The sequence below is a fragment of the Hydra viridissima genome, unplaced genomic scaffold (assembly GCF_058129835.1).
Source record: "Hydra viridissima isolate aposymbiotic clone 2 unplaced genomic scaffold, HvirCarnegie_v1 scaffold_4, whole genome shotgun sequence".
Lineage (NCBI taxonomy): Eukaryota > Metazoa > Cnidaria > Hydrozoa > Anthoathecata > Hydridae > Hydra > Hydra viridissima.
Genome location: NW_028324303.1, coordinates 3,766,304 through 3,794,254, shown reverse-complemented (window position 1 = coordinate 3,794,254; position 27,951 = coordinate 3,766,304). Strand labels below are relative to the sequence as shown.

At 27.8% G+C, this 27,951-nt stretch overlaps 4 protein-coding genes across 6 annotated transcripts; 2 read left to right on the top strand and 2 right to left on the bottom strand.

Annotated features, from left to right (window-relative positions):
- Positions 1 to 323: 323 nt before the first annotated feature.
- LOC145183365 (signal peptide peptidase-like 2B) lies at positions 324 to 16,211 on the bottom strand. 3 transcript variants are annotated; one of them, XM_090085991.1, is made up of 14 exons: positions 15,632 to 16,162; positions 14,877 to 15,005; positions 12,360 to 12,548; positions 11,457 to 11,543; positions 10,512 to 10,651; positions 6,929 to 6,994; positions 6,416 to 6,636; positions 6,115 to 6,238; positions 5,832 to 6,022; positions 5,516 to 5,635; positions 5,293 to 5,373; positions 5,044 to 5,198; positions 758 to 841; positions 324 to 670 (listed from the first exon to the last, which is right to left on the bottom strand). In XM_090085991.1, exons 1-13 carry the CDS (start codon positions 15,677 to 15,679, stop codon positions 758 to 760), a joined length of 1,635 nt encoding a protein of 544 aa, XP_089942117.1. In that variant the 5' UTR covers positions 15,680 to 16,162; the 3' UTR covers positions 324 to 670. The 3 variants fall into 3 exon arrangements, with proteins under 3 accessions (XP_089942117.1, XP_089942119.1, XP_089942118.1); XM_090085993.1 differs by lacking the exon at positions 6,929 to 6,994; XM_090085992.1 differs by lacking the exon at positions 6,929 to 6,994 and having other exon boundaries at positions 324 to 841; positions 15,632 to 16,211.
- Positions 16,212 to 17,044: 833 nt separating this feature from the next.
- LOC149889453 (protein GVQW3-like) lies at positions 17,045 to 17,416 on the top strand. The gene has a single exon (XM_090085121.1). The coding sequence runs from the start codon at positions 17,045 to 17,047 to the stop codon at positions 17,414 to 17,416; it is 372 nt and encodes a 123-aa protein (XP_089941247.1).
- A 213-nt stretch (positions 17,417 to 17,629) lies between these two features.
- On the top strand, positions 17,630 to 18,094 carry LOC149889452 (histone-lysine N-methyltransferase SETMAR-like). The gene has a single exon (XM_090085120.1). The coding sequence runs from the start codon at positions 17,630 to 17,632 to the stop codon at positions 18,092 to 18,094; it is 465 nt and encodes a 154-aa protein (XP_089941246.1).
- Positions 18,095 to 20,244: 2,150 nt separating this feature from the next.
- LOC145183555 (serine palmitoyltransferase 2-like) lies at positions 20,245 to 26,993 on the bottom strand. The gene is made up of 11 exons (XM_080058944.2): positions 26,169 to 26,993; positions 24,914 to 25,068; positions 23,156 to 23,301; positions 22,789 to 23,007; positions 22,521 to 22,684; positions 22,271 to 22,432; positions 22,058 to 22,184; positions 21,893 to 21,929; positions 21,203 to 21,301; positions 20,968 to 21,097; positions 20,245 to 20,765 (listed from the first exon to the last, which is right to left on the bottom strand). The coding sequence occupies exons 1-11, from the start codon at positions 26,481 to 26,483 to the stop codon at positions 20,658 to 20,660; spliced, it is 1,662 nt and encodes a 553-aa protein (XP_079915070.2). The 5' UTR covers positions 26,484 to 26,993; the 3' UTR covers positions 20,245 to 20,657.
- Between the last annotated feature and the right edge of the window lie 958 nt (positions 26,994 to 27,951).

The window sequence follows — 27,951 nt, the reverse complement described above, 5'->3', positions numbered from 1 at the left end:
ATAAAAAAAAAAGAAGCATTGTTACGATTATTAGCGTCATTGTATGCATTTTACTTTCAACTCTAAAATATTTTACGTAGATCAAAGAATAAAATGAATATCAATTTTCTTCATTTTAAACGACGATGGTTCATAATTAGCAATAAAAAAAAAAAAAAGAAGAAGAGGAACGAAACTGCACTAACGTCATAAACTGCACTAACGTCATAAACTGCACTAACGTCATAAACTGCACTAACGTCATAAACTGCACTAACGTCATAAACATTAAATAAATAATTAAATATTGAATGCAAAAACATACGAAAAAAAAATACGTCGAATATCAGAAGTCTATTGAAATTATTTAAATAACACATTACAAAAATATTATACAGTTATTAAAACGTTGATAATAAAATTTTACACTAAAATTGTTTCTTATTTTCGTCATAGCAAATTAAGAAGAAAAAAAAATAAAATCTGTAGTTTTTTTATAAAACAATCGTAGGATTATGGTTGTTCGAGGGCTTAAAACTATCAGCTAACAGTATCACTAATCATAAGGCGCTTTTAATGGAGATAACTTTTAATGGATAACTTCTAATGGAGATAACATTAATGGAGATAACTTGTGGTTAAACTTTTCAGTTATTGAACTGCACTTTCCATTGTGAGAAACAAAAGCTATCTGCATTTGATTGAACATTTTTATTTAGAGGTTTACGAACGAAAACATTTTCTTTATCAAAATTAAAACAACTCTAATTTCTTATACCTAAGGATGTTTGAGAAGAAACGTTTTCTCTTCATTGGCATCTTCGCAAGTAGATCCCTTCGGTTCCTGTCGGTCCATTCGCTCCTAGTAAAAAAGATAAATAAATAAAGTAAAAAAAGATAAATAAATAAAGTAAAAAAGATAAATAAAAAAAGAGTTGTGCTGATCTTCAACAACCTTCATGATCTAATTAAACTGTGATCTTATTCGGATTACAAATTTTCATATTTCAAATGAATCATCCTCTATGTCAAAAATTTAACGCATGAAATTGTGTTTATGGTTGAGCCAAAGACTTTAAAAATTTATTTCGGAGGATAATAATCTTTGAAAGATTAAGATCAGACAATGGATCTATATAAAGTAATTGAGGTTTTTTCATTTCATGTAATAAAACTTTTGATTGAAAGAAAATTTTAAAAGCAACTTTTGTATGTTTTGATTGGTTGATTTTTAATACTCGTTTTCATTTTAGTATTTGTTATTCACTTAAATACAACAAATACTGCAAAAGATTTCTACCTTAAAGGTCCGTCGTTAATTTTCAACGAATTTTTAATGAAAAGCAAGTGCAATACCAATCAATATACTTTGTAATTTTTCAATATAACAAAACAACAAACTTATATTCTACACTATAATGGAAAGATGATGTTGTGCCTAGAAAGTATATTACACCTATAAAAAAATTTATGCTTGCTCTTTTCATTTTATGTCTTCAGACTATAAAAAAGAAACCAATAATTCCAAAAAAAGTCATAAACTCGTTCAGAAAACTGTTTAAAAAAGAAAATATTGAAATATAAAGCTGTACCATCAATTTCCCCCTCTGTACTAAATTTAATTTCATCAACTCCATAATCTTATTCTACTAATCTTTTTTTCTTCACGTTTAAATTGAGAAAATAATGAAATTTCGCAGAACTTAAAAACCTTTTAATCAAAAAGATCTTTCCATGAACTAACCAAAAAGCTAAGAAATGAATTGTGAGGTTTCCATCTTTACATTTTATTGGTAGTGATACTATCACTTATTCTCTGCTAAGAGACTGAGGACTGGGACTGGGCTTGTAATCAAATAAATTTATGTTGTACATAAGAATTTAAACTTTAATGTTTTCATAATATGCATAATGAAATAAGACAAATTTATTAATAAATCTCAGTTTTGCACCCGGATTAATTTTTTCTTAACAATAAAGTTTCTCTTAAGCTTTCTGTTCATATACATATCTATCACATTATATCTATATTACATTTTTATTCATATACATATCTATTCATATACATATGACATATGTAATATGAATAGATATGTATATGAACAAATATGTAATATAGATAGAATATTAGAAATTTTCAAAAAAATAATGTATAAATGGTCGAACTTTAAATCCAGTGTGTACACTTTCTATAATTTGTATATATAATAAAGCCTTTATTTGGAAGCACTTTAAAGATGAAGATGAAGCTCAAATGTAGCAAATCAACAATTTCAAACATAATCAAAAAGATGAAGAAAATGATACTTTGCTATAAAAATCAAAAAGACTGAATAGTTCTCCTGTACAATATTTGGTACCTCATCCAAAATGCCGCAACCTATATTTCAAATATAGAAAAAATAAATTTATAATTGATGATGAGTTGTACTTCACATTATCGAATGCCAGTTTGTCTAGGAATATTATTTTTTATTTCAGTGACCAAAATAAGGCAGATGACAGTGTCAGATACTATGATCTGGCAAAACATGAAGATATATTATAAGTTTTGGGTTGCCATTATGACTTCTGGAATCTCCAATTGTTATATACCAATTCAAAATAGCTGTTAATCAAAGGTTGTACCTTGAAGAATGTTTGATAAAACGTTTCTCCTTTTTATTAAAAAACATCATTCTAATGATCAGTATGTATTTTGGCCAGACATGGCTTCTTCACATTATGCAAATTTGGTACAAACATGGCTTCAGAACAACAAGATCCTGTACATTCCAAAAGGCATGAATGTTGCAAACATTCCAGAAATATGTACAACTGAAGATTTTTTGGAATTTCTCAAATGAAATGTGTACAAGGATTCTTGGCAAGCAAAAAATTTAGATGAGCTAAAAAATATATATCTAAATGTATCCCAAATATCGATGTCAAGGTCGTACAAAAACTTGCTAAAGATACAATCAAAAGAATCGACCGTATGTAGGTTTGGTATTAACTTTTTGAAAGGAGTTTTTCTTAACTTTTTAAAAGAATAAAAATATATTTTCGTTCTTTTTTCCTGAAAATAAATTTAAAAATCAAAAAAAAAAAAAAACTGATTTTATTTTTGTCTTATTTTATTTGACACATGTTAAATAAGCTGTCAGAAAAGGCAATTTCCTAATCCAAAATTGTGTTCTAATAGAAAACATTTATGTACACTCAGTAGTCCACCACATTTTTTATCTTCACTGTCTGTAAATGTAGGTAATTTCAATAATGTTTAAAATTTTTTTCATATGAATACAAGTAAACACAAGCAAGGGAAGATAAAATGTAGCTCTATAGATAGCTAAAGACCTGGGGTCAATTCTATAAATATATTTTCAATGTAAAGTTTTTTTACCTTTTCTTTAGTAAATTATAAACAGCATAAAAGTTTACTTAATTTTGTTAAAAATATATTTGAACATTGTGCTTTAAAATGGCTATTTCTTGTTGTTTATGAAGTTATTTTGAGAGTAAAAGAAACTTGATGAGATTTGGGTTTCTTTAATATTGATATATTTAGAATAAGCTGATATGATTTTGTCAGAAAATAACTGATTATTCATTGGATGAGGATATTAACTTGGCTGTTGCTGCTCAAAGGTCTAACAAAAGAGAGCCCCTAGTCAAGAAACATTCTGACTTTTGGATAAACTCATTAAAAAAAGATTATCTACAGATACAAATATATAGTAGAACTCCTAAACTGACATTTTCTGTAGTAAAAATAAAAGAATATGGCTATACATTTATAGTATCTGTAGATAATATCTTTTTTAATAAAACTATACAAAAATCAAAGTACTTCTTGATTACTAACTACTAAGCTGACATTTAATTAAAAGACAGAAAAATCAAATAATACGTTTTAAAAATACGTTTTCAGTTTAAAGAGAGATAATTCAATATCTTTATTGAGAAAATGTTTTGGGAATGTTACCAGGGAGCCTTGAACTGTCCTTCTTCAGCTGGAAGATTCTCTCACTAACAAAAAAATTTAACCATAATGGTTTTTATAAATGATGCTGATTAGTTGACAATACTGGTTATGTATTATTGATATATTTCAACTGTTGATTGATTCCCATTTCTTTATTTACAAACTAATCAATTTATACTAAAATGGTAAGACATCAAGATTATGTTAATATTTCTTGTGGTGTTGTGCAAGCTTTCTTTCAAAAGCTGTTGCTGTGGTGACCTTCATGAATTTAATAATGTTGGTATTTCATAACATCAAATAAAATGCAAGTTTATTTAAATTTCTTCTGATTAGTGTAAGGTTAAACTTTTGAAGTTATCGTAGATGTCTTGCAACTATTTCTCTAATTTTTTAAGATGGCAAACTTTTACAATCAAAAACATCAAAAACAAGAGACTTATTATTTCTAATAAAGTTGAGTTTTTACAAAGTTGGTCTATATTGATTCAAGACCAAATTGGTCTTGCATTGCTCAGTTTTGTCTTGCTAACTCTTAGTAAGAGATGCAATAAAATTACCATTTGATTCAAGATAAAGATCCTTAGTAACAAATAATTTAGTTCAAAAAAATTTTATTCAGTTCACAGATGTTCATTTGTTTATTAAAAAAAAAACGAAGATAGGCGGAACAGCTGTAAAATTCTTTATACGATATATTGGTCAAATGTTAATTCAAGAAACCAAATACAGGATTAAAAGAAATAAAAAGAAATGAACAACAAAAGTCTCCCATAGAATAAAAATTCAGTTTTATGATTGGACGAGACAATAAAAACATTAACCGCTTGAAAGTTCAGAGATATTTTTTTTACCTATGCTCATGGAGACCCTATATGGGTCTCACTGTGATTGATATGCCTACACCGTTCTTAGAGTTTTTTTATAAGAACACATTTTAAAAATACTGTAGTTAAATTGTATTTGAGATTTTACACTGAATTTTAGAGTAGGCCACTACAAAATTCTAAATTTTTATAGGACTGACCCCTGAAGAAAATGAGTTTGAGTAAAAAAATAATTTTGCTTGAAATTTTTTAACTTATAACCAAACCCACCACTCTACCAATCCACAATGCTCTCAATTCTTTTCTTGCAATACCAACTGCAGTTGCTGCCAATAAAACACTTGGAGCAAGATACAGAAGAGCAGGTTGACCAACTTCCATTAAAATTAAAGCTACAAATGTAATCACTAAACCAATCCCATATGCTGCAAAAAAAAAAAAAACAATTGCTTTTTATTACATGACTCAAAACCAGATTAATTTAAACTCATTTAAGAAATGTAGTACTGACTGTTTTACCTGTAGTAGTTGCAAGGAAGTACACTTTATACTTTGCTTTTACAATTACATCAAAATTATGACAAAATGCAACAAATATCCCTAAAATGTTTGTTACAAAAGTAGATATAAATATAAGTCTTAAGTCTTATAATACAAAATATAAGAATAATATTTCTCTTCATAGAAAATTTGTAGCAAACCATACAAGAAACAATGAGAATTAGAAAGACCTGGAACTGACCTGGAAGAAGAATATCACCGAAACCTAACAAAGAGTACGGACGTTCACATAGCGATATTGGTGATTTATAGAACTTTGGAACTCTTACAACCATAGGAAGTTGTTCCATATTGCCATTGCCTAAAATGGCATTACAAAGTTAATTAACCAATCAAATAAGGGCATATTGTCTAAAATTAAATTGATACTCATACTTTATGTATTCTACTATAAAAATTTTAATCAAAACCTAAGATGGTGAATTAAGCTCATTATGATATCCAGAAAAACACTTATTAAATAATTAACATTTAAAACATTTTAGTGGTTTATTTACCTGTTGCAACCTCCACCATAACACTTTTGCCTCGTGCAGAGAACAGTGGTGTTATGAACACAAAGAATATATCATAAACTAGCAAAGATACCAGTAAGATTGCACTGATCTTAAGGTTTGGTAATTTAATCATTTTTATTACTGAGATGCAAAAGCATATCCCAAGGAAATCCTGGAGAATCCAAGCATAGCTAAATTAAAAAATTATAACAAACATAAAAAACATTGATTTCGACACACCAAAAAATTAGCTCTATTTAACCAAACTTTATTGACTTTATACCTAGTATTTCTTTTGTATAACCAAAATAAAGAAAGGAATACACATCCAATGAAAAGTAACACATTTCGCACTTGTGGCTGTTTCTTTAGAATAGGTATTTTATTTTCAGGAACTTTGCACTGTCCTAAAAAAAAAGATAACAATTTTCAAATAGGAAGTTGAGCAGCAAAAAAAAAACAGAAATAACAATGCACTTTGTTGGGGTTGTTGAAAATGGAAAAGAAAATCAACATTGAGTGATTTATAACTGTTACATGAATAAAAAAGAAGCTTAAGTAAATATGTTAAAAAAAAAACTCACCGCATTCTAAAAAACTCATTAGCTTTGCTAAGCATTGGTATGTTCCTGATATGGTGGCAAGAGAAAATAATCCAATGACTACATAGATGAGATACTTATAGAAGAAATAAAGAAGCAAAAGTACCACACATATCATTAGCACAAAGACTACAACCATAACAACTGTGATGGGAAAATCGTCTTCTCTATCATCAGCAGGTTGTGTTGAATTTTCATTTAAACTAAAAAAACATTTCTTGTTTATTTTTAGATTATATAGCTTAATTTTAAAGTAATTAAGGATTACATCATTTTTTTAAAAAAATATGGCATTCAGTTGAAAAAGTTGGTGTTAAACAAACTTTAATTTAAGAAGATAAAAGAGCAAGTTTTTAATACTTTATTTTTTTTGATAGAGATTATGTAAATTAAATTTTTAGTATAAAAATTAATTTAACTTTACTTATTATGTTAGATGCACCTGTTTAAAGTAAAAATGTTTATGTATTTTTTAAACTGTTAATTTTAAGTCACCTGCTATTTTTCTTATCCTCTGTCCAATCCAAATCAAAGAGGTTCTGTTCTATCACTTTAGAACCACTGCAAAATTAACATAACTTTATATTTAAATATTAACACAGCCTAAAATTTATGAGTATTTTATATAAAATTAAATTACAAATAGGATTATTAAAAAAGTTTTATATTTATGAAAAGAATTAAGCTTATTTTGTAGTATAACAATTTTTTTTATTTATATAAAATCAGCTTAAATTACATTAAATGATCTGAATAAACAAAAAACTAAAAAGTGACACAAAAGTTTAATCTAGTTAAAGTTTACAACAAAAGTGAAAAAAGAAAAAAAAAATCTTAAATGTTTAAAGTCTAATATTTCAAGTTGTCCTTCTTTCAATTGATGCAAAGAAAATCTTTCATTAAAATGATCCTTCAAGTCTGGTAAAGCATCAAATTAATGTGTTTATTCAACGAATCTCTGATTGTGGGCTGTCTGTACAAAAACATTTTTCTAAAGTACACATTTGCTCATGGAAAAAGTTGTATTTTAAATGTGTTTTTGTAGGCGCATTAACTAATAAAACTGTTGTCAACATCCACATACTACTGTACTGATTCACCACAGAGTAGTCAATTATTTAAAAAAAAAATGCAAAAACTAAAATAATTTAGGTTTCATTTTAAAAATAATATTTTTAGTTCTAAAAATGTACTTCTACTTTAAAAAAATGAATTCATGTTTAAAAAACATTTTTTAAAATAGAAATAAAATTAAAGCAAATTTAAAAAAATGACTGATAATAGGTAAGTTTTTAAGTTTTTTTGATTTTTAGTTTTTAAGTTTTTTTAATTTTTAGTTTTTAAGTTTTTTTTTAATTTTTGAAATTTAATTTTTGATTTAGTTAATGAAATAGTTATATTTTTTATTTATTTATTATAATTATAATTAATGAAATATTATAATGAAATAGTCAATAATTGGAGCTCCAATTAGTGATATTTTTATTAACAACCATCAACAACTTAAAAAGTTATAGACAAAAACACATTCTGTTATTTAATAAAATTTTGAAAGTTGATTTTTGTGTAAAAAATATAAATAAAATTGAACTTAAACAATATCAAATGATTATTTTTTATTTATATTATATATACAGACTGTATTTTCATGTAATGTAAATAAATTTTCAGCAAATTTCCATTTTTTGAAGAAAATTACAAAAACTTTAATGAACAAAATCCTAAATTAAATTATAATTTTAATGGTAAGCAGATTTTGCTGTGCGTGATGTGCAAATGCAAATAAGAAAGATATTAAAACGTTAAAATACAAATAAGAAAGATAGTTGGAAAATTCCAAAAAAAATCAAGCACATAAAAAAGGAGCAAGCTTCTTTTAAATGTCAGAGGTTAGTTAAAAACCTTGGTTTATAATTTAGGGTCAGGGTTTCCAAAACTTTTTGCATATTTTGCTTTTTCAGGTTTCTTTATAAAAAAAAAAAAAATATTACATTTTTTAAACATAAATTCATGCTTTTAAAGTAGAAATACATTTTTAAAACTAAAAATATTAACTTAAAAATGAAACTTAATTTTCTTTAACTTTTGCGCATTTTTGTTAAAAGTCGACCACTGTGCACCACCACCTTACACTCTCAGATAGAAATATTGCATTGAAGGCTTTTCACTTACAATCTTTTTTGTGCATATTCTTCCTTTACACTGATGTGTAGTTTTTTACTTAACCTTAAACAGTACTTTGTGCTTTTTTAGATTTTAGATCATACATATATTGCCATATCTTAAACTTATTGATGGAGAAAAGTTTTCTTCAGAGGTTTAAACAATACAGATTTCATCTCTTATTTTTATCATGTCTTTAGATCTATAAATCAGAACTTAGATCTTTTCATCTTCCAATAATGACAGCAGAAGCTTTTATGGCTAAAGTTTCTACTATATATTTATACATTCTTCAAAGATTTGGTATTAATTGATATATGTTCAGAGATATTACAACTTTTAACTGTGGAATTGTATGAGCTGCGTATTGAACTTTTTTACTGTTTACATTTTTTAAGTTGCTTTACTCAGTTGTCAAACAATTTGTTGTTAAAGAAACTTCAATTGCAGGTATTAATTCATAGGTTTCTCTTTTTCAACAACTTATATCCAAATAAACAATAACGAGAAAATAATTTTATATTGGTGATGTTTAATTAAGACACTAGTTGATACAAGTATTAGTTAATCTTCTCTCAACCAAAAATGCAAATAATAATAGCATGATTTTTTAGTTATAGTTATTGTAAATAAAAAGATTGTTGTTAATTTACAAAACAATTTTAAAATCATAAACTTGATAAGTTTGGAATTTTATCATTAACTTTTTTTATATTTATCTTTTACATTATATACATTTATATACATTTATATACATTATTTTGTTAATATACATTATATACATTACTTTAATTTTTTTTTGGATTATGAATTTTAGAACTTTAATGAATTTTGAATATACATAACTTTAATGTTTAATGGATTTATATACATTAATCTAATGTTTGTTTTAATAAACAAACATCAAAGTAATGTATAATAATAAATAGTAATTAACAACAGCAACAACAACAATAATAATTATAATAATTGCTAAATATTATCATCTGAATTAATCAAAATTCATACTTTTGATGTACTTCCATAAGTCATTGTTACATATTTTTCTAACATTATTTTTATTTCTTTTTAACAAAAACAATTTAAGGTACCAATCCAAAACTATTTTAGGAACATCATCAGAATATTGTCTTTCAATTATTTGTTTATTTCTTACTCATTCAGCAGTTTTAGAAAGTAATAAAGATTTATATTTGTTGAAATTTCAAATGCACTAACTGTAAATTATAAATGAAACTGTGCAAATGGTTGCAAATGAAGTTAGTTTGATTACAAAGCTGCTAAATTTAGTTTATATGTAATAAAATGAGAATTTTCTTTTATCTTTTTTATCTCTCCATATCCCAACAATTTTATGGATCAAGCTCTACTTATGTTGCTGAATTTAGGGTTCCTTTAGTCTTTCTGAATATGGTACTTTGGTTATAGTCAGTGAGGTTTTGTTGTCTCCCAGGACTTGGAATCTTACCTGTCCTCATTACAGAAACATAGTTAATTGAAATCTCATCTACTTTGCCACACTAAGCATTGACATTAAAGCCAATTTATTCCCAAGAGATTTTTATTTTTGTTATGCATTTTTTACGTTTTTATAAAAACCTAAGTTAAAAAAAAAAAAGAAAAAATTTTTCTGTAACATGATTTGGATTTTTTTTTTTATTAAAAGATCATTCATTGATTTAAACTATTAAGTTTTAAATTATAAAAAAAAACATGAAAATTTCATGCATGATTAAACTTTTGGGCATAGCTGAATAAGTAAAAAGAAGAAACTTAAGCAGGAAAGATTTTTTTAAAATATTAAAAAAAAATTAAAGTTAAAATTTTATATTTAGATTTAGATAATGTTTAATATACACTTTAATTTTTTTTAACTTACACACCAATTCCAAAATAAGCTAAAAATACCTGTTACCTCTGTTGAAATGCACTGCCACTCCAATAGGCTCCAGCAGACACAGTAAAAACTGCAATCATCCATATGATAATGATATTTGGGTCAAACAGTGGTTCATGAGGGTGATAAAGCTGTGAATAAATTGGATTACCAAGTTTCTACAAAGTAAAATAAAGAAACAAAACTAAAAACTAATAAATGTCAATTTTTTTCACTGCAGTTTTTTTTTTCAATAAGCAATAATAGTTTAACTATTAGCAATACTATTAGTAAAATATACTGACTCTTTAATCATCGTCATCATATAACTAGCAGAGGTGTAATTATTAATCAAATATGAATTTAGCAAAATGGTAAATAAATAACATTAGGATAAAACACTTTTACATCAATTCTATTTATTTGTAGCAAAAATATAACTTAGAAAAAAAATTGCTTTTTGTTCAATCTTTTTTGTGTTCCCTTAGGTGCAAATATGTAATGATTCTTGTCATCACACTCAAAGCAACATAAATTTGACATAAAAAATGCAAGGTCTTTCCTGATTTTTTTTTTCATATATACAAAAACTTTTAATGTGAGTCCTACTTTATATCTAAAATGGCTGTAGATCTGGACTCCAGGCTGATTGGACTTATCAATGTGACATGTTGTTGATTGATTTTATAGTTTTTTATGATTTAATATGTGCAGAAGAATTAAGGGAGGCCACACTGTAGTGGTCCAGCTGATTGATTTGAATTAGAACTTTTTTACATTTGTATGAATATTGTAAAGAAGTCATAAGGTGTGATGGAGACTACATTACATGAAAACAACAACCTTGTTAAGTTATTATTATGTAATAAAAGAATATTGGTAATTTTCTAAGACTTTTTGAACATGCCAAATGTATAATCTATATGTATATCTATAATGTATATCTTTAAGAAATATTTCTAACAAATAAAAATTTTAATCTACCTGAACTTTATTCCATGCATTGCTAGAAATCATACCAACTGATAGATGAACCTGATTGTGCTGATGGTGAGTACCAGTTTCAAAGTCCTAAAAAAAGATGTTAAACTATTAAAGATTTATCAACAGAAAAAAGCCTTAATTGTTTTAGCGCAGAAAAAACAATTCTTTTCAAATTTTTGGATTTAATTGTAAAAACTATTGAACAATATACTGTAATTTCTTATTGTAAATTATTAAGCAAAACTTTTACTATTTTACCAACAATTAATATTAAAAGAAGTAAGATAAAGCACTATCTTATCAAAGAAAAAGGGAGATTAATTTACTGTTTATTCTCATTATTTATAAAGTTAATATCAAAAAAAGTTAAAAGGGGAAAAATTGCTTTTATATTGTATGCCTTAGTCTTGGGCTGGAGCCTAATGTCCTTGGTCTTAAGGTCCTTGGTCTTAAGTCCTTGATTGCATTTCTTGAGCAAAAAAAACTAAGTATTTACAAATAAAACTAATTTTAGATGTTATATACTATTTTATTTTATTTCTTACATACTACTTTACTTCATAAGAATAACTAAACACTAATTAAAGTTATTTTTTTAAGATAAAAATAAAAGATCAGCGTATGTCATTTTATTAAAAGTTTTTATAAATGTTATACAAAATCTTCTGCCTAAAATCTTCTGCCTACATCATCAAAACTGCATTAGGTAGCAAGCATTTATCAAATGCACTATTTATAAATGCTTGTTACTCGATGTAATTTTTAAGCATAAAATATGGTTGATCCATTTTATCAATTTTTCACACTGAATATTTCCTTAGTAGATATAGTAGATATATTTATAATACATTTAATTCTTTTAACATTTTTTATATAAACATAAAAATTCTAATAAAAAATTACTTCTAATAAACTTCCACTCTTTACAACAACAACTTGTCGAGCATGACCATAATAAGCTTGACGAAATTTTTCAAACTGAGTGCAATTTCCTTCTGATGTAACAAATGAAGAAGAATTCCAAGAGCTTTTCACATCTATATATTCTGAACATCCATCAGGTGGGTCAGGAACAAACACTTTGTATTTAGGCTGAAATTAAAAAGAAAAAGAAAAATTTGTCAAAATATTATTAAAGGCGATTTATATAAGTTAATGGGCTGGTAGAAAGTTAAACAATAAGATCATAGCATTTTTAGTAGGTGAAGAAAGAAGAGAATTAACACAATCTATTTTAGAACTAAAAATCAGATTTCATTTCAAACAAGTATATCCATAAGAATTCATAGCATAAAACCTTCAATTAATACAAAAGATTTAAATAAATTATTTAAAGATATTCATCAGGAACTTAGAAAAGGTTTTGAGTTAACTTATTCCACTATACAAAAGCTCATAATGTTTCAATTTTTTAAACAAGAAAGTGAAGACTATTTCAATTTAGTTTTTCTAATACCTTGGCATATATTTTAGCAAAAACATCAAAAATATTTTTTTAACAAAAAAATTGTTTTTTGTTACAGAACAAGGAATTTTATCCCAAAATGACGTAAGCAGTGATATCATTAATAGATATAAAAAAAAAAATCAGAGAAAGGGGGTACTTAAATTAAGATAATGTTGATACTTTAGCTAATTTATTACAAGAAGGCAACAAGACTAAAAAATTGAATTTAGAAATACTTGGTTTTATAAGTAGTGCTGCAGAAGTAGCTCTTAGAAAAATTATTGTCAGTTTGTACATAAGTTAATCCTTTTTATTTCACTTTTTTTTTCTTCTCAATCTCTTACAAAATTTTGAAAAAAAAAAGTTTAAAATGATTAGTACTAAAGATAAAACAACTTGAATAAAAAGTACATAACTTAAAAGCTTTTTTCTTTCTTGCTTATTGTTACAGTTGCTTATTGTTAGTGTTTAAATTAAAGTTAGAAAATATCTAAACAGTGTTTTACAATAAATAGTAGAGTTGAATACAAGCATATTTGTGAGAAGAGAGTGTATTACTATTAGGGAACAAAGAAACCATAACCAAATCAATATTCTGGATAAAATAAATAATTATATTTCATATACAAAACCATTTAATTTTTAAATTTAAATTTTTAGAACAATCCAGAACTCTGGTCGAAAAATTTTTTAGAACAATCCAAAACTTTGATAAAAAAAAAATAGTTCTATGAATATACAGTGGCTTGCAGAAGTTTCTGGCCAGGAACATTTTATATTTTAACTTATTTAAAAAAACAACTAATGTTAAAATGAGATATATTAAACAAAATGATACAAAATTTATATGTGCAAAAATTTCTGGCCACATAGTATAAATTGATGCAGACGGACATTCAAAGGCACATTTACAAATAATAGCACATTGAATGTTTACACTTAGTTCATAGAAGATCGTGAGAACATAAGCATGGGTCAATATACTCAGATCCAAATTTGTGAGAGAGCAATAAGGTAATCAAAGGAAGGAAAATCATCTTGTTGAATAACTTTACAATAATTGATGCGTAAATAAACTGTGAACAACATTTTGCAAAAGACCATTGTGGATATGGTTTAAAAGATTGTCCAAAAAAAGTAGATCATATCATTAACTACAGATCAAATGCAAATGTCAAGAAAACTGCTGCCAAATTAGCATGCAAGCTAAAAGATGAAAACCTAGCTATTTTTAGTCATAGTACTGTGACAAAAAGACTACACAGTATGGGACTTTTTGGTTGTATAGGTTTTAAAAAACCATTAATCAACAAAATGAATAAGATGGTATAAATAGGACAACCAAATATTGGAAAAAATTAACTTTCTCAAACAAACGTAAATTTAATTTTTTAAGAAGCGATGATATCCTATTGGCACAAGAAATTTGATACTGCAAAACATAGTAAAGAAAATGTGATGGAAATTTTCTCTACACAAAGAGTCAGTAAATTGGTCAAGACCAACAGAAATATGAACCCAGGATACTTTAGAAAACAATTTATTACTATACGCTGAAAAAAAATACCACAGAACTTATAAATCACCAGGATAATGACCCCTGACACATATCCAAGTTAATAAAACAATGGCTTTTTACTTTAAATGAAAGATTTTTAAGCGACCCATCTCAATCAATTGATGATTATAAATTGTTAGTCTTTTTTAAAAATAAGTTAAAGTACAAAATGTCACTTTTTACAGGGGATTCTATTTCAAATGCCAGGGCTGATTGCTACATAAGTGCTTCAAAGTTAGAAGATGTTCTAGAATCTATTAGGACCTAATGGACTCTTGTACATTTTATGGCTTTGAGGTACTAATGTCAGAAACTTTTACATACCACTGTATATATGCTCTTAATAGATAAAGTTAACTAAGTTTTCTAAAATTATTCTTCATTATCCTAAAAAATCTATGTTAAATATACTTACTGCACTAGCTAACTCCATTGGTATAGCGGAGAAATCTGGGTTGTAGATTGCACAAACATCTGCAGAACCCAACTGACCCTCAAGGTGAAGAATAGCAAGTGGAAATGTGGCATTAGTCAAATTTGAGAACTAAAAAAATTAATACATTTAAAATATATTTAAAACATTATTTTTTACATAAAACATTATGTATATAAAATATTATCATGTAATACACAAATGATTAAAAGCACAAAAACACTCAAATTTTTTAAAGTCTTTTTTAAAAATAATGTTTGTTATAAATTTATAGACATTTTGTAAAAAATAAAAAAAGTAAATCATAAAGTATTATTTGAATTAGTTAATAATAGGTTTTAAAAAATAAAAGTAAAAGTTTGTAAATAGCAGCTTTTTCATGTTTGCATGTATATGCAAACCTATGTATTAAAGATAATTGAATTTTTTTATTGTATTATTGTATAAAATTCAACAAATTGATTATAAAATTTTAGTGATTTCTTTTTATAAAAAACTTCATGAAAATTTAGTCATTTGGATTACATTCAATTTATGTTATCAGGAGAGAAGAAGCAAATTTATATTTAGATTAACCAAAAATTTACATCAAAGGTAATTAAATAATACCACAAAATTTAAAAACAAAAAGTCATTTACTCTCTACATATGCAAATTTGACCAAAGACACATTAATATTACTTTTTATTTTCAAACCAATATACTAATTCACTTGAATGTTTTTTCTTTTAACTTACCAAAATTGTAAAAACAAGGAAGAGCAACTGAAAGTTTATAGATATCATAATAGAAATTTCTTCAGCTCATTAATCATTGGTTTTGTGGAGTAGAAGAGTTTGATACGATATTATAACCTGAGTGCTCAACTCATGTCAAGTAAAAATGGTAGCCATTAAACATATACAAACAGCTCTCCTTTTTGAAATGCAGTTTTTTAACATTCAACTTTCCCGCAGAGCATGAAACAAATACCAGTTTTTCTGTTAAAGTTATTTTCTTATGTTTGTGCGTACCTAGTGTATCTGTCCCTACTGAGGTAACTGAAATGAGCCGTAAGAATTGCTTAAAAAGAAAATATTATTTAACAGGTATCCACACAAGATATAAATCGTAGCTTCTGCCCTTCCTCATACCATCAAATCTAAATCCATTTAAATCAGTTTAACTGACCACTTTGACATTTCTCTTCCGCAAGTAATTTTTAAAAATCAATTTCTCGGAAAGTGAATGCTGACGTTTTTATTGTCGTTTTGAATTTAGTTGGTGTCAGTAAAACCCGAAAGGGCAGCATCTGAAGTGCAAAGTTAGAGAAAATGTAAACATATTTAAGTATGTAAGTAAATATTTTGTAATAATTCAGCTTTTTATGATTCTTATTTAATTCAATAAATCAGTTAACAAACACAGAAAAAGTCAGCAACATGACGAACATGTTTTGTTAATTCTTGTTTTATGCCAATTGAAGATGTTACAGCCCTCTTTTCTAAAGAACTTTTTTTTTTAGTTCTAAAGTTTTATGATTATTGATATCATTACGTCAGCTCACAAATAGCAACATCATTTCAAAATTAAGTCTCAAGATTTTTAAAAACTTCATCTTTATTTTTACTTTAACAATGTTCAAAAAATTCACATTGAATTGTAGAAAGCACTTAAGAAAAATATTCTTTAAGCTGGCAAAGTGATACTTTGACGGAATAGATTTTTAACAGATTCTGGTAGAATTGCTGTTTGTTTTGTATTTAAACAAGTTTTTAACTTTTTTAATCCTTTGTTGAAATAGTTCATTGTAAGAGGATAAAAAGGCAAAATACAGTCTATGGCCATATTTATATATATATATATATATATATATATATATATATATATATATATATATATATATATATATATATATATATATATATATATATATATATATATATGTATATATATATATTGCAATCTACAAGTTATACTTAGGACGTTAGGAAAGTTCGTAGAACTTCATCTATAAAGATACAATGAGACAGGAAATAATTAAATATTTATATATCATTTTAAACTGTGTTTATTTATGAACATTTTAAGTACTTGTTGAAATATTTTGAATGTTTATTAAAAAAGTTATTTAAATTTTACTATATACGTTTTCAAGAAAAAATTTAAAAATGGAAAAATTTGAATATCTAGCATACATTAAAACCCGTGCTCTACTTGGAGTTTCAGCACAAGCCATAACCGATGAGTTGGTTTTAGTTCATGGTGACCAAGCTCCAAAATATAGTACAGTTGCCAAGTGGGCTACTTTATTTAAAGATGGTAGAGAGAGTCTCGAAGATGATCCTCGCTCAGAGCACCCTCAAACCACGTATAAAGCTGAGAATATTGAACGTGTGCGAGCCATTATTGAAGAAAATCCTCATGCAACACATGGTATAATTGAAGCCCTGACATCGATTAATCGCTTTACAATCAACGAAATCATTCACAACGCACTCAAAAAAAGAAAACTAACATCAAGTTGGATACCCCACGAGTAAACCGATTAAAATCGCAAGAATAGAGTTGAGGCATGTAAGGAAAATTTAGCCCTTTTCAGAAACGACCCATGGAGACTATGTGATATTATTACAGGGGATTAGTCGTGGTTTTATTTGAGACAAGTTGGACACAAGTCGGTTAACGCTAGTTGGGTCGGTGAAGGTGAAAGTTGAAGAACTATAGTAAGATGCGACAGGTTTCAGCCGAAAAACATGTTCTACATCTTCAAAACAACAGGTGTTGTTCATTTGGGTTATGTTGAAAAGGGAGACATCACTACTAGCAAATACTATATAAAAAATTGTTTGAAACCTCTTATATGCGAAATAAATAAGCAAAGACCTAAAACAGGCACTCAAAATTTCAAATTTCTCCATGATAACGCTCAACCCCATGTGACTCAAGCCGTCACAAACTGTCTAAACCAAGCTGGAATCACAATACTTCGTCACCCACCATACTCACCAGACTTAGCTCCATCCGATTATTGGCTATTCGACTTGATAAAAAAAAATCTTGATGACGATACTGACGTCGAAAGTCAAAAAACTCGCATAACGAAGCTACTTCAAAGTATACCCAAAGAAGAGTATAAAAAAACGCTTGACAAATGCCTTGAAAGGATGCAACTTTGTATAGATAACGATGGACATTGTTTTGAACATTTGATAAACTAAAATTAAAAAAAACTCTTCTTTTTTTTGTTTTAGAGGGGAGTTCTACGAACTTTCCTAACGACCTAAGTATTTATATATTCATACATTTTTACGTTTTTGAAAGTATACTTGATTATTGCTACGAAAGGATAGACTTTGAGATTTTTAGCATCTATACCAAATTTACATTACACTTTATCACTTGCCTCTTCAAGGGAAATTTCTACAAAAAATTGCAGAAATTTCCCTTGAAGACTTTCTGTTTTTGAGACTTCAGTTTTTTAGATGTTTTTCCCTGTTTCACTGATCGGCAATGAGACAGAGAAAAACATTTCGGCAAAATAACTTATTTCATATCATTTTTCCATGAATTTTAAATAAATTACTCAGTGTGTGAATTTTTGGCCTTGATCACAGCCTTTAGGCCTGAACCTCTGAGATGTCTTCAAGATATACTCCTTGGACATGGTATTCCACTGCTTGATGACAGAAGCTTTCGCAGCTGAAATACTGTTGTGGGGGATATAAATAGGCCTTTTACTTAACATATACCATATATTATAATCCAAAGGGTTTATTCTGGGGAGCTAGGTACCCGTAAAACTTTCTTTTAAAAATCCGGTATTTTTTTTCTGAGCCACTCCTGAAGTTTTCTGGCTGTATAAGATGGAGCCCCATCCTGCAGGTACACAATTTTTGCTATCAGGGTTGAAGCTAGAGGTGATCCAAGGCCGGACACGGTCTTCAAAGATTTTAATCTGTATATCTGCATTGATTTTGAACCCTGGATTAATAAAAGCGGGAAGTATTCTTAAGATATTGGAGGCCACAACTCCAAACATCATTACCTATTGCTGTGGTACACAAACTGGGGGTCTCAACCCATGAAGATGCTGCGAACAAAGGCATAAAATGTACAAGAGTCCATTAGGTCCTAATAGATTCTAGAACACCTTCTAACTTTGAAGCACTTATGTAGCAATCAGCCCTGGCATTTGAAATAGAATCCCCTGTAAAAAGGTTTTCACCTGAGAACAGAACTATTGATTGACCTCTCTAAAGGATGGGCAAAAGTTTTTTACTTCTCTCAACTCGTTTGGTCTTGACTCCTTCAGTACCATTTAGACTAACTCTGGACTTGGCCTTCAGGTCATATTTAACGACATTTTTGATTGTATTCTTACTCACAAAAAGTTCCTTGGCTATCACGGATTGGTCCTCACAGTTTCTGACCACTTCCTGGTTTCTTTTATATGCGATTAAACTTTTTAAATTGACTTAAAATATCGCACACAGTTCGTTTAGTCATCTTAAGATTTGAAATAATTTCCTTGAGCGAAACACCCAAGAGATAAAGGTCAATGAAAATCTTATCTACCAGTCATCGTTAAAAAAAATTAAAATTTCTATTTTATTACTTGTTTAGGTACGAATTAAAGATTGCAACATCATAAATCACAATAATTCCTACGAAAAAAAAAAAATTAAAAAAGGACACCAAAATAGGTGCGGATTTTAAAGAAGTATTTTGTATAGCAGTGTCAAATCACTTCGTAATATCAGAATACATCGCATTTCAAGTCCATTTACAAACAGTAAAATCAGAATACATCGTATTCCAAATTCATTAACAGTTAGCCATAACTTGGAATATATAGTAACTGGGAAATTCGAACGAGTTTTCAAACAATCTCATTTTTTATAGCGATTGCAAAAAGAAATTTCTTAAAATATTTGGTAACATTTCTTCAGTCGGTCAATAAACGGCGAACCTCATTCACGCTACATTATTTACTTGTTTGTGAACATTACCAAATTGAATATTTTCCAATGATCTTTGATTTTTAACTCCGATCTTTAGATATATATTTTTCAAAATATCATCTACTCATTTTTTTGAAGAACATAAAAGTCAGTTTTTAAAGAACCTTGATTTAAGATTGACCTTATGAAGCCTACTTTTCACAGCCATGGTTGGCAAATCTTGAAAAGGACCAGAAATACAATACTGAATATGAACTCCCATCTATTAAACATTAAATTTATGTAATCTTTGACTTATCACAATTTTCCTCTTATTTAACATGTTTTTCAATTTACCATGTTTTTTAGATTTAAAAAGCCGCTAAAAGCTTTAAATTTAATTTTTTACAAGAAAAATACTTTGCAACTTTGCAGACCGTACGGAAGCATATTATTTATTAGATAAATAACGTGGCAAAGTGATAAAAACTGAGAAAGGCTTTAACACTTTAGGTTTATGACGTATACAAGTGGTTATTCAAAAACAATTTAAAAAATATAACAAAAAAGTAAATACAACAAAGACCCAAAAGCTCGCACATAAAAGTTTCATTTCAAAAATTATGATATTCAATAAAAGCAATCTAGCAGAAATAAAATATGCAGAAAACAAAGCAACCCATTGAAGCTGGGAAATGACGAAACAATAAAATAAAAAAACATACCATAAACTATATATCAGGATAAAAAATAAGACTACGAGAAAGCACTTTTTACACGAATGAGGACAAGAGTAATTCACATTATAAACACCAACGCTAGAACGACTCCACTTAACGTTTTATCTATCTTTCTTGCTTTTGGCACTCTCTCTTAGAGATTTAGAAGGAGAAAGGCGAGAGTACTTAAGTTGCAGAATATCACCAACTTCGTCAAGAGCGAGAAGAACCTAATAACGGAAAAGAAAGTGCTTCAAAAAAAATCTTATGCTAATTTTATGTGCTAGAAATTATATACATCTTATCTCTAATCATTATAGAGTATTTCAAAAGTTATAAATACTGAATTGACTATTGCCATATTTAGTGTAAAAGATAAAGTGATAAACTTATCACCAAAAAGCTAATAAAAGTAACACGAGGAATTAATACCTTGTTTAGCATTTCAGGAGTGTGTGCAGCAGACAAGCAAAAACGAGATCTAGATTCAATGATAGGAGTGGCTGGAAAACCAACAACCACAACTGCAATCCCTCGTTTCAACATTTCACGACTGAACGCACTAAAATCACAACTTAAGAATTAATAAACAATCATCAAAATAATTTAATTAAAATTATCCAGTCCACATTTAAGACATGTTTCAAAGTCAAAGAAATTTACTTACGCTATTTTAGAAGGCATATAAAGTAAGATTGGAATAACTGGAGAAGCATCGTGTCCGTATATAATGAATCCCATATCTCTTAGTGTGCTGCGAAATGACCTATATATATATATAAAAAAAACATACTTATTAGCATTTTGCATTTATACCAAAAAAAAATTTTTTTGAAAGTGGTTTGATTATTCACTTGATTTTTATCATTTGTTTTATATATAGAACTTGAAATTAAAATCAAAACATAGATTTTCATAATTCTTAATTTTCATCAAGGATAGCAGAAGATTGGTACTTTTATTTCTCTTTTAACTTCCGCAATTTTCAATTTCTGCATGATTCTTAATATATATTTTCCACAATGCAATCTAAAAATCACCTATATTTTTTGAACAAACCACTATTAACCTTTGTATCTTAGTTTCATTTTAATTCAAATTTTTTTCCTGTTTAGCATCAGTGCATTATAAACCAGGATTTTGAATAATATTGATCTTAACTACCCAAAACCCTCTACACTTTTAATGTTACCATGTTTATTGAGGAGTAGCTACTATGCATGTTTTTTTATTCTTACAGAGATTTTTAAATTTAGAACTGTTTTAAATATGCATCACTAGATTCAAAACACAGTTTATTTTAAAAATTTTATAAAATTATTTTTGGGTTTCTGTCTCTTTTCAGTAAAATACTTACGTGACATTATCTCTAAGTTGCTTTAAACGACGTGCTCCTAAAATATATTTGAGAGTCTTAATATGACAAGAAAAAATAATTTTATTTTTATTTCTAACCTTTTAATAATCCTTTAAATTTTTTAATAAAATCTTTTTTATGAAAAAATTTTTTATACTTCACTACCTTCATCAGTTCCATCCTCTCCCATTATAATTTTCATTGATGAGATGATTTGTTGCATGACTGGAGGAGACATAGTTGTTGAGTAGACAGAAGAATATGAGCTGGCTCGTACACAGTCAACAATATGCTTAAATATATTAAAAGTTATGAAATTAATCAGGAAAAATGGAATAAAAAAATAACCATTAATAAACTCATCAAAAGATATTTTACCTTCTCAGCAGCTATATAACCACCTGAAGATCCAAAGCTTTTTGTGAAAGTTCCCATCATTATATCTATATCCTTTGTGTCAAGCCCAAAGTAATCTACTACTCCTCTGCCATTAGGCCCCAAGGCACCAATACTATGAGCTTCATCCAAATATATGTATGCCTGAAAAACCAAACATTTCCAGATGCTCTGGGAATTTTCCGCAAAAAAATGCAGAATTGATTGCAAATATATTTCAATAAATGCTGACCTTATACTTTTTCTTTAATTCGATTATTTCAGGTAGTTTAACAATTGAACCCTCCATGCTATAAATTCCTTCAACCACAATGATAATACGCTTCCAAGCCCGATGTGTTCGAGGCTGACCTTGAACAACAGCATCACGCAGAACTTTCTCTAAGTGCTCCATATCTATACCATGATGCATAAAAAAAAAGAAGCTAATAATACTTTTTCTTTAAACATAAAAAAAACATTTGTACTGTTTACTATTATTAATAATCCTAAAAGCTCACCATTATGCCTGAAAACAAACACCTTAGCTCCTGATAAACGTGTACCCAAGACTAAAGAAGCATGATTCAGTTCATCACTAATAATGCAACATCCAGGCCCAATAATGGAAGGTATACAAGTTGAGTTGGTGGCAAAACCCATGCCAAAACATACTGCTGCAGGTTTACCAACAAATCTTGCAACTGTATTTTCCATTTCCACTTGTAACTCATGCATCCCTAAAAATATTATTCAAATGTTGAAATCCTGAAATCTACATTCTAAAAATCTATGAATTGAATGTTTTAAATAGAGATCTGAAACAGCTATGTGCATCATACAGTATTTGTATCCAAGGAGCAAGCTTGACCCAAAAGTTAAAACTACCTCTTTCTAATCTTGTGCTACAAGCTGCAACACCATAAGAGTTAATTGAATTGACAGCAGAATCTGTGCAAGGACCTTCACACTCTCCAAAACCAAGATAGTTATATGAACCCATATTTATCACCCTAATTTTTTTTCCAGTCAACCTACAAAGGCAAAATTTTATATTAGACAGAATTTCTTTAAAACCATATAGAGAATATCAACAAATAAAAAGTCAATAATTATTGCAGTGTATTTTTATCTTTTAGATAACAAGAATAACTTTATGACTAATAAGTGGTACAATAGAATTGTCTGTAGTAACTGACCGGGATTGGGGCCAAGGCTACAACTGAGAGTGCTTAAATTTTTCTTTATTGAAAACTATAACACAGTGTGTAAGCAGTGTGTAAAATAAAAATTGCAGCAACTAATTTTTATTAAACTTTTTTTTGTTGGACTTAATGGGATAAAATTGGGCAAAATAATAGAATATAAGTTTTTATGAAACAAATTTCTTTAAATTCATTTAGAATGAAATTAAAACTAAATTAATACACAAACTAAAATATATCTATGTTCTATATATATGTCAAAACTATATCTATGTATGTATATCTATGTTCATCTCCAAGCTTGACTGCAAATGAGCAGAAGTTTAAAATATCAAAGTCTTTAAAAAAAAAGAATGCATCAGACTTACACCAAAGAATGTGGAAACACTTCTTTTTTAAAAATACAATTTAAAAGCTCTTTCTTATGTGACATCTTTACATGAAGCTCTGAAAGGTTTTACAGCACCTAACTCAAAGTATTTCAATGACTAGGATCAAGAACCTTAAATATTAATTTTAACTTATGAATTATATTATGTAGTTAGTATATTACACTTCTTTTAACATTATTTTAAAATTTTATTAATAGGTAATTAACTACTTTTGTCTTTTGTATCTTCAATTTCTTTTACTTTTGAAGCATACAAAAACAATTAAAGCAGTAAAAATTTATATCAATCTCTGAATTTTTTTTCAAACAGCTAATAACTCCTGTTAATATTTTTAAAGTGGGACCAGGGCTGGAGTTGTCAAAAAAAAACAGTTTTAGCCATGGTAGGGGGTGGGACCCTGGTCTGTCACTTACCTGTTGCTAAGATAATCTTTAAACTCTAAGCTGAGTATCGTGGAGGTCCTTACTTGACATTCTCTTCAGAAACACTGCCTCCTATTTTAATAACTATACCATTACATCATAGACCAAAACAAAAACACCAAAACTAGCTAAACAGTGCACAACAAGATTATTCAACTAGTTAAAGAACAGAAATGTATATCCTAAATGTGTTAGTCTTTCCAACAAGTGACTTATTTATATTATAAATTGATTACTGCTAGATATGTCCAAGCATGATCTTGGACCTGAGGATAAAAAGGTCTTGAAACTGTATGCAACCTGGGTAACATAAGTTTACCTTCCAATGCGTTAAGAGAGTAACATGGAGCATTGGAATCTAATAAAGTTATTTCAACTTTGGCAAAATGTAAGTGTAACTACAATTTCCTGATAGATAACTTTCAATACTTTAGTTTTTAAATGTGTAAAGCAATATAAAAAAAATGATTTTCACTCACACATGACACACCTTACTCTGTAGAGAATGAAAGAATATACTCTACTTAACATAACTTTAAAATCTAAACTAATGCAAGCTGAATTGCAAAATATAATTCCTCCAAATTAATTATATTTAAAACAAAAAGCCAACACATCAAGTTGTACCTAAAATTCCAATTATAATCATCACTTGTTCTTTCTAGAAGATCTAACTCAGCTCCAGCAACACTTCCTATTGGGCGATTCCAACAGTCTCTAATTCGAGTATATAGGTTTCTCGTATAGAATGATTCAAAGTCTGAATAAAGAGGTACAAACCCCTAAAAAATAAAGTAAATTGATTTTTGAGCATTTTCATTTCAAACTGGGAGAAGATTGAAAGTATTTAAATATTAAGCACAAAATAATAAAACCATAACCACCTGGTCACCATTTGTACTCTTGATTATCAAGAAAATAATCTTTTTGTAAATTACATGAGTAAGTATCATTTAATGAACTATGACTACAACTAGAACTGGGTAAGTATCATTTAATGAACTATGACTACAACTAGAAGTAATAATATAATGCCTAATTGCTCTATATGACTTTATGTAGTAAACTATACTTTAAAAAAACTATTTAACTAGCTGGACTTAAATAAACAGTAGCTTCTTTTCACAGTAAAATAATTTCCTTGCTTTACAGGCATGGTTTTTGTAACTGATGAAAGAAAAAAGGCCAAGTCAAAAAGTCTGTTCTGGAAAAAACCATTAAAAGAAGTCAATCTCTTTTGAGACTTCAGACTTAACTGTATTGTTAAAGCATTAGATACTTACTGCATTTTTAAAACAGTTTTTAATCTAAATTTAAAAATCAGTAAAAATATCTACAAAAGAAAGTTTTTTTTTCACATTAGTAGAATAATTTAGGCTCAGGGATACATTTAAAAATAAACTGTGAAATCACTGTTTTTGTTTACTTTTATTGGTTCAGTCAAAAAGCATTTCTTTTAAAAACTAAATAAGAAATAGCTAGAAAATTAAGTAGTGTGAAGCTACATATAAATTGAGAACTATTACAGACAATAACCAGTTCTATCAACTTTAGGCTCCTAATTTTATTATTATTATTCATAATATATTTTCTATGCGAATTGTTTCCAAACAAAATGTCAAATTTTTTTTACTCATAGTTTGATAGGCAAAAAGATTTTTTGAACATTACGGAGAAATTGAGTGAAAAATTTCTATATCAAGTTTTGGTTGCTTTTTCAATAATATTTTACAAATCAATTTGACACAACTTTTGAATTGTTTTTAGTAAAACAAATAGGTAGCTACCAATACAAGATTGCTTATTTATACAAAAGCCAAATCAGAAAATTTTCTAGCTATAATGATAATTTAACACCGTAATAAAAGTTATTTAATGATACCTTCCTGCCCTTCTCTTTAGCAGCTTTTGTTTTTTCTAGCTGATAAAGCCTTAAAAAATCTCGAAAATATCCAAATACTACTAAAACGCCATATCCAATATAAGTTATTATAGCCACAAGTAAGGGAGTTTCTTCAAAATAATGCTGTTTTAATGGAATTTCTTTTACATTCTTAGCTTTGGGTTCAGACAATACCTTCTTGACCTCGATAGGTTTAGGCTGCAAAAAGTCTTTTTTGTGGATTCCATTTTTTTGAAATCCATTTTCATTTATAAAGTCAGTACTTGAGTCGAACACATTACTCTGAGCAACCATGTTTGTTTTATATTCAAAAGAAAACGCGGTACCTCATTTAAAACCCTAACACCGCGCGCACAGCAACACTGTCGGGCAATGGGAAAATCGTACCACAAAGGATAAGGTTCTTACACTGAAAGAAAACAACGGCTAGCTAATCTCTCTTAGAAAACAACTGTTTGCGCACAATGAAACTATATTTTTGACACAAAGAGTTAGGAATTTACTATGCAAATAAGATCAATGATAAAGAATTCAGACTACATGTAGACTTTGAAATGTACTTCTGCACAGAGTTTCAAAGTTATTCAGTTTCAAAACAGACAAATCATTTCGTTTCCGGTAACTAATTAGTCTTTGGAGGTATATAAACAAAAAGATAACACCCGCGACACACATGTAACAATTATAATACAGTTATTAAGCTTTTTGTAACTTTTCTTATTATAGATTCTTCTTCTAAGCTGAGGTAAATAAAGTGCTTTAAAGGTTCCTTATTCTTGGTTACATTTCTTTACTTGTTACTTTAGACAGGCTCTCACCATCGTTGATCATAAAAGTTGAAAGAGTATTAATTTTTAATCGATTTCGAAAACACATGGTGTTTTCTTATTATAGATTCTTCTTCTAAGCTGAGGTAAATAAAGTGCTTTAAAGGTTCCTAATTCTTGGTTACATTTCTTTACTTGTTACTTTAGACAGGCTCTCACCATCGTTGATCATAAAAGTTGAAAGAGTATTAATTTTTAATCAATTTTCGCAAAACACGTGGTGTTTTGCGAATAACTTGAAGTATATTAGCCTAAAATAAATTTTCATGATTCTTTTTTTTTTTTGGAAAATTTACGGCTAAAAACTCATGCGGCTACAAATTGGCAAAAAAAAAAAAATTTTAATCAGTAATGTTGTCATTAATTTACAATAAACGTACGTAGATGAAAAATGATTTCGCAGTTGTGGTCGCAAAGCTAAATCCAATTAAGAATGTTATATTTAGTTAAAAAAAAAAAAAAAATGCTTTTAAAACATTTAAACTGCAAATGTTAAATTCTTTTTTGCTGGTCGAACTTTGTTGTTTAATCAAATATTACTGTTGAAAAATACAAAACACATCCAATATTACTTATTGAAATAAACTATTTTAAGAGAATATCTTCTGCATAAACAGTTCTGAATCCCCACTCTGAGGATTACCAAAAGAGGGATTTGTATTTTTTGCTTTAATCACGTGACAAGTTGTAATAACATCCTTTTCTATTGATATAAAAAATGGGTCTGTATGGCCGTTAAACCGTCATAATATATTATATAGTCTATTAGTAGCATATTTAATTACATGTTAATGCAATGCAGTTTATTATTAATTTTTATGTTAATATGATCATATTAAAATGAGCTTTAGGTATAAAATATAAAACAAAATGGCGAAAATAACGTACAATAATAATAACAACAATAATAATAATAAAAAAAAAAACAGAAAAAG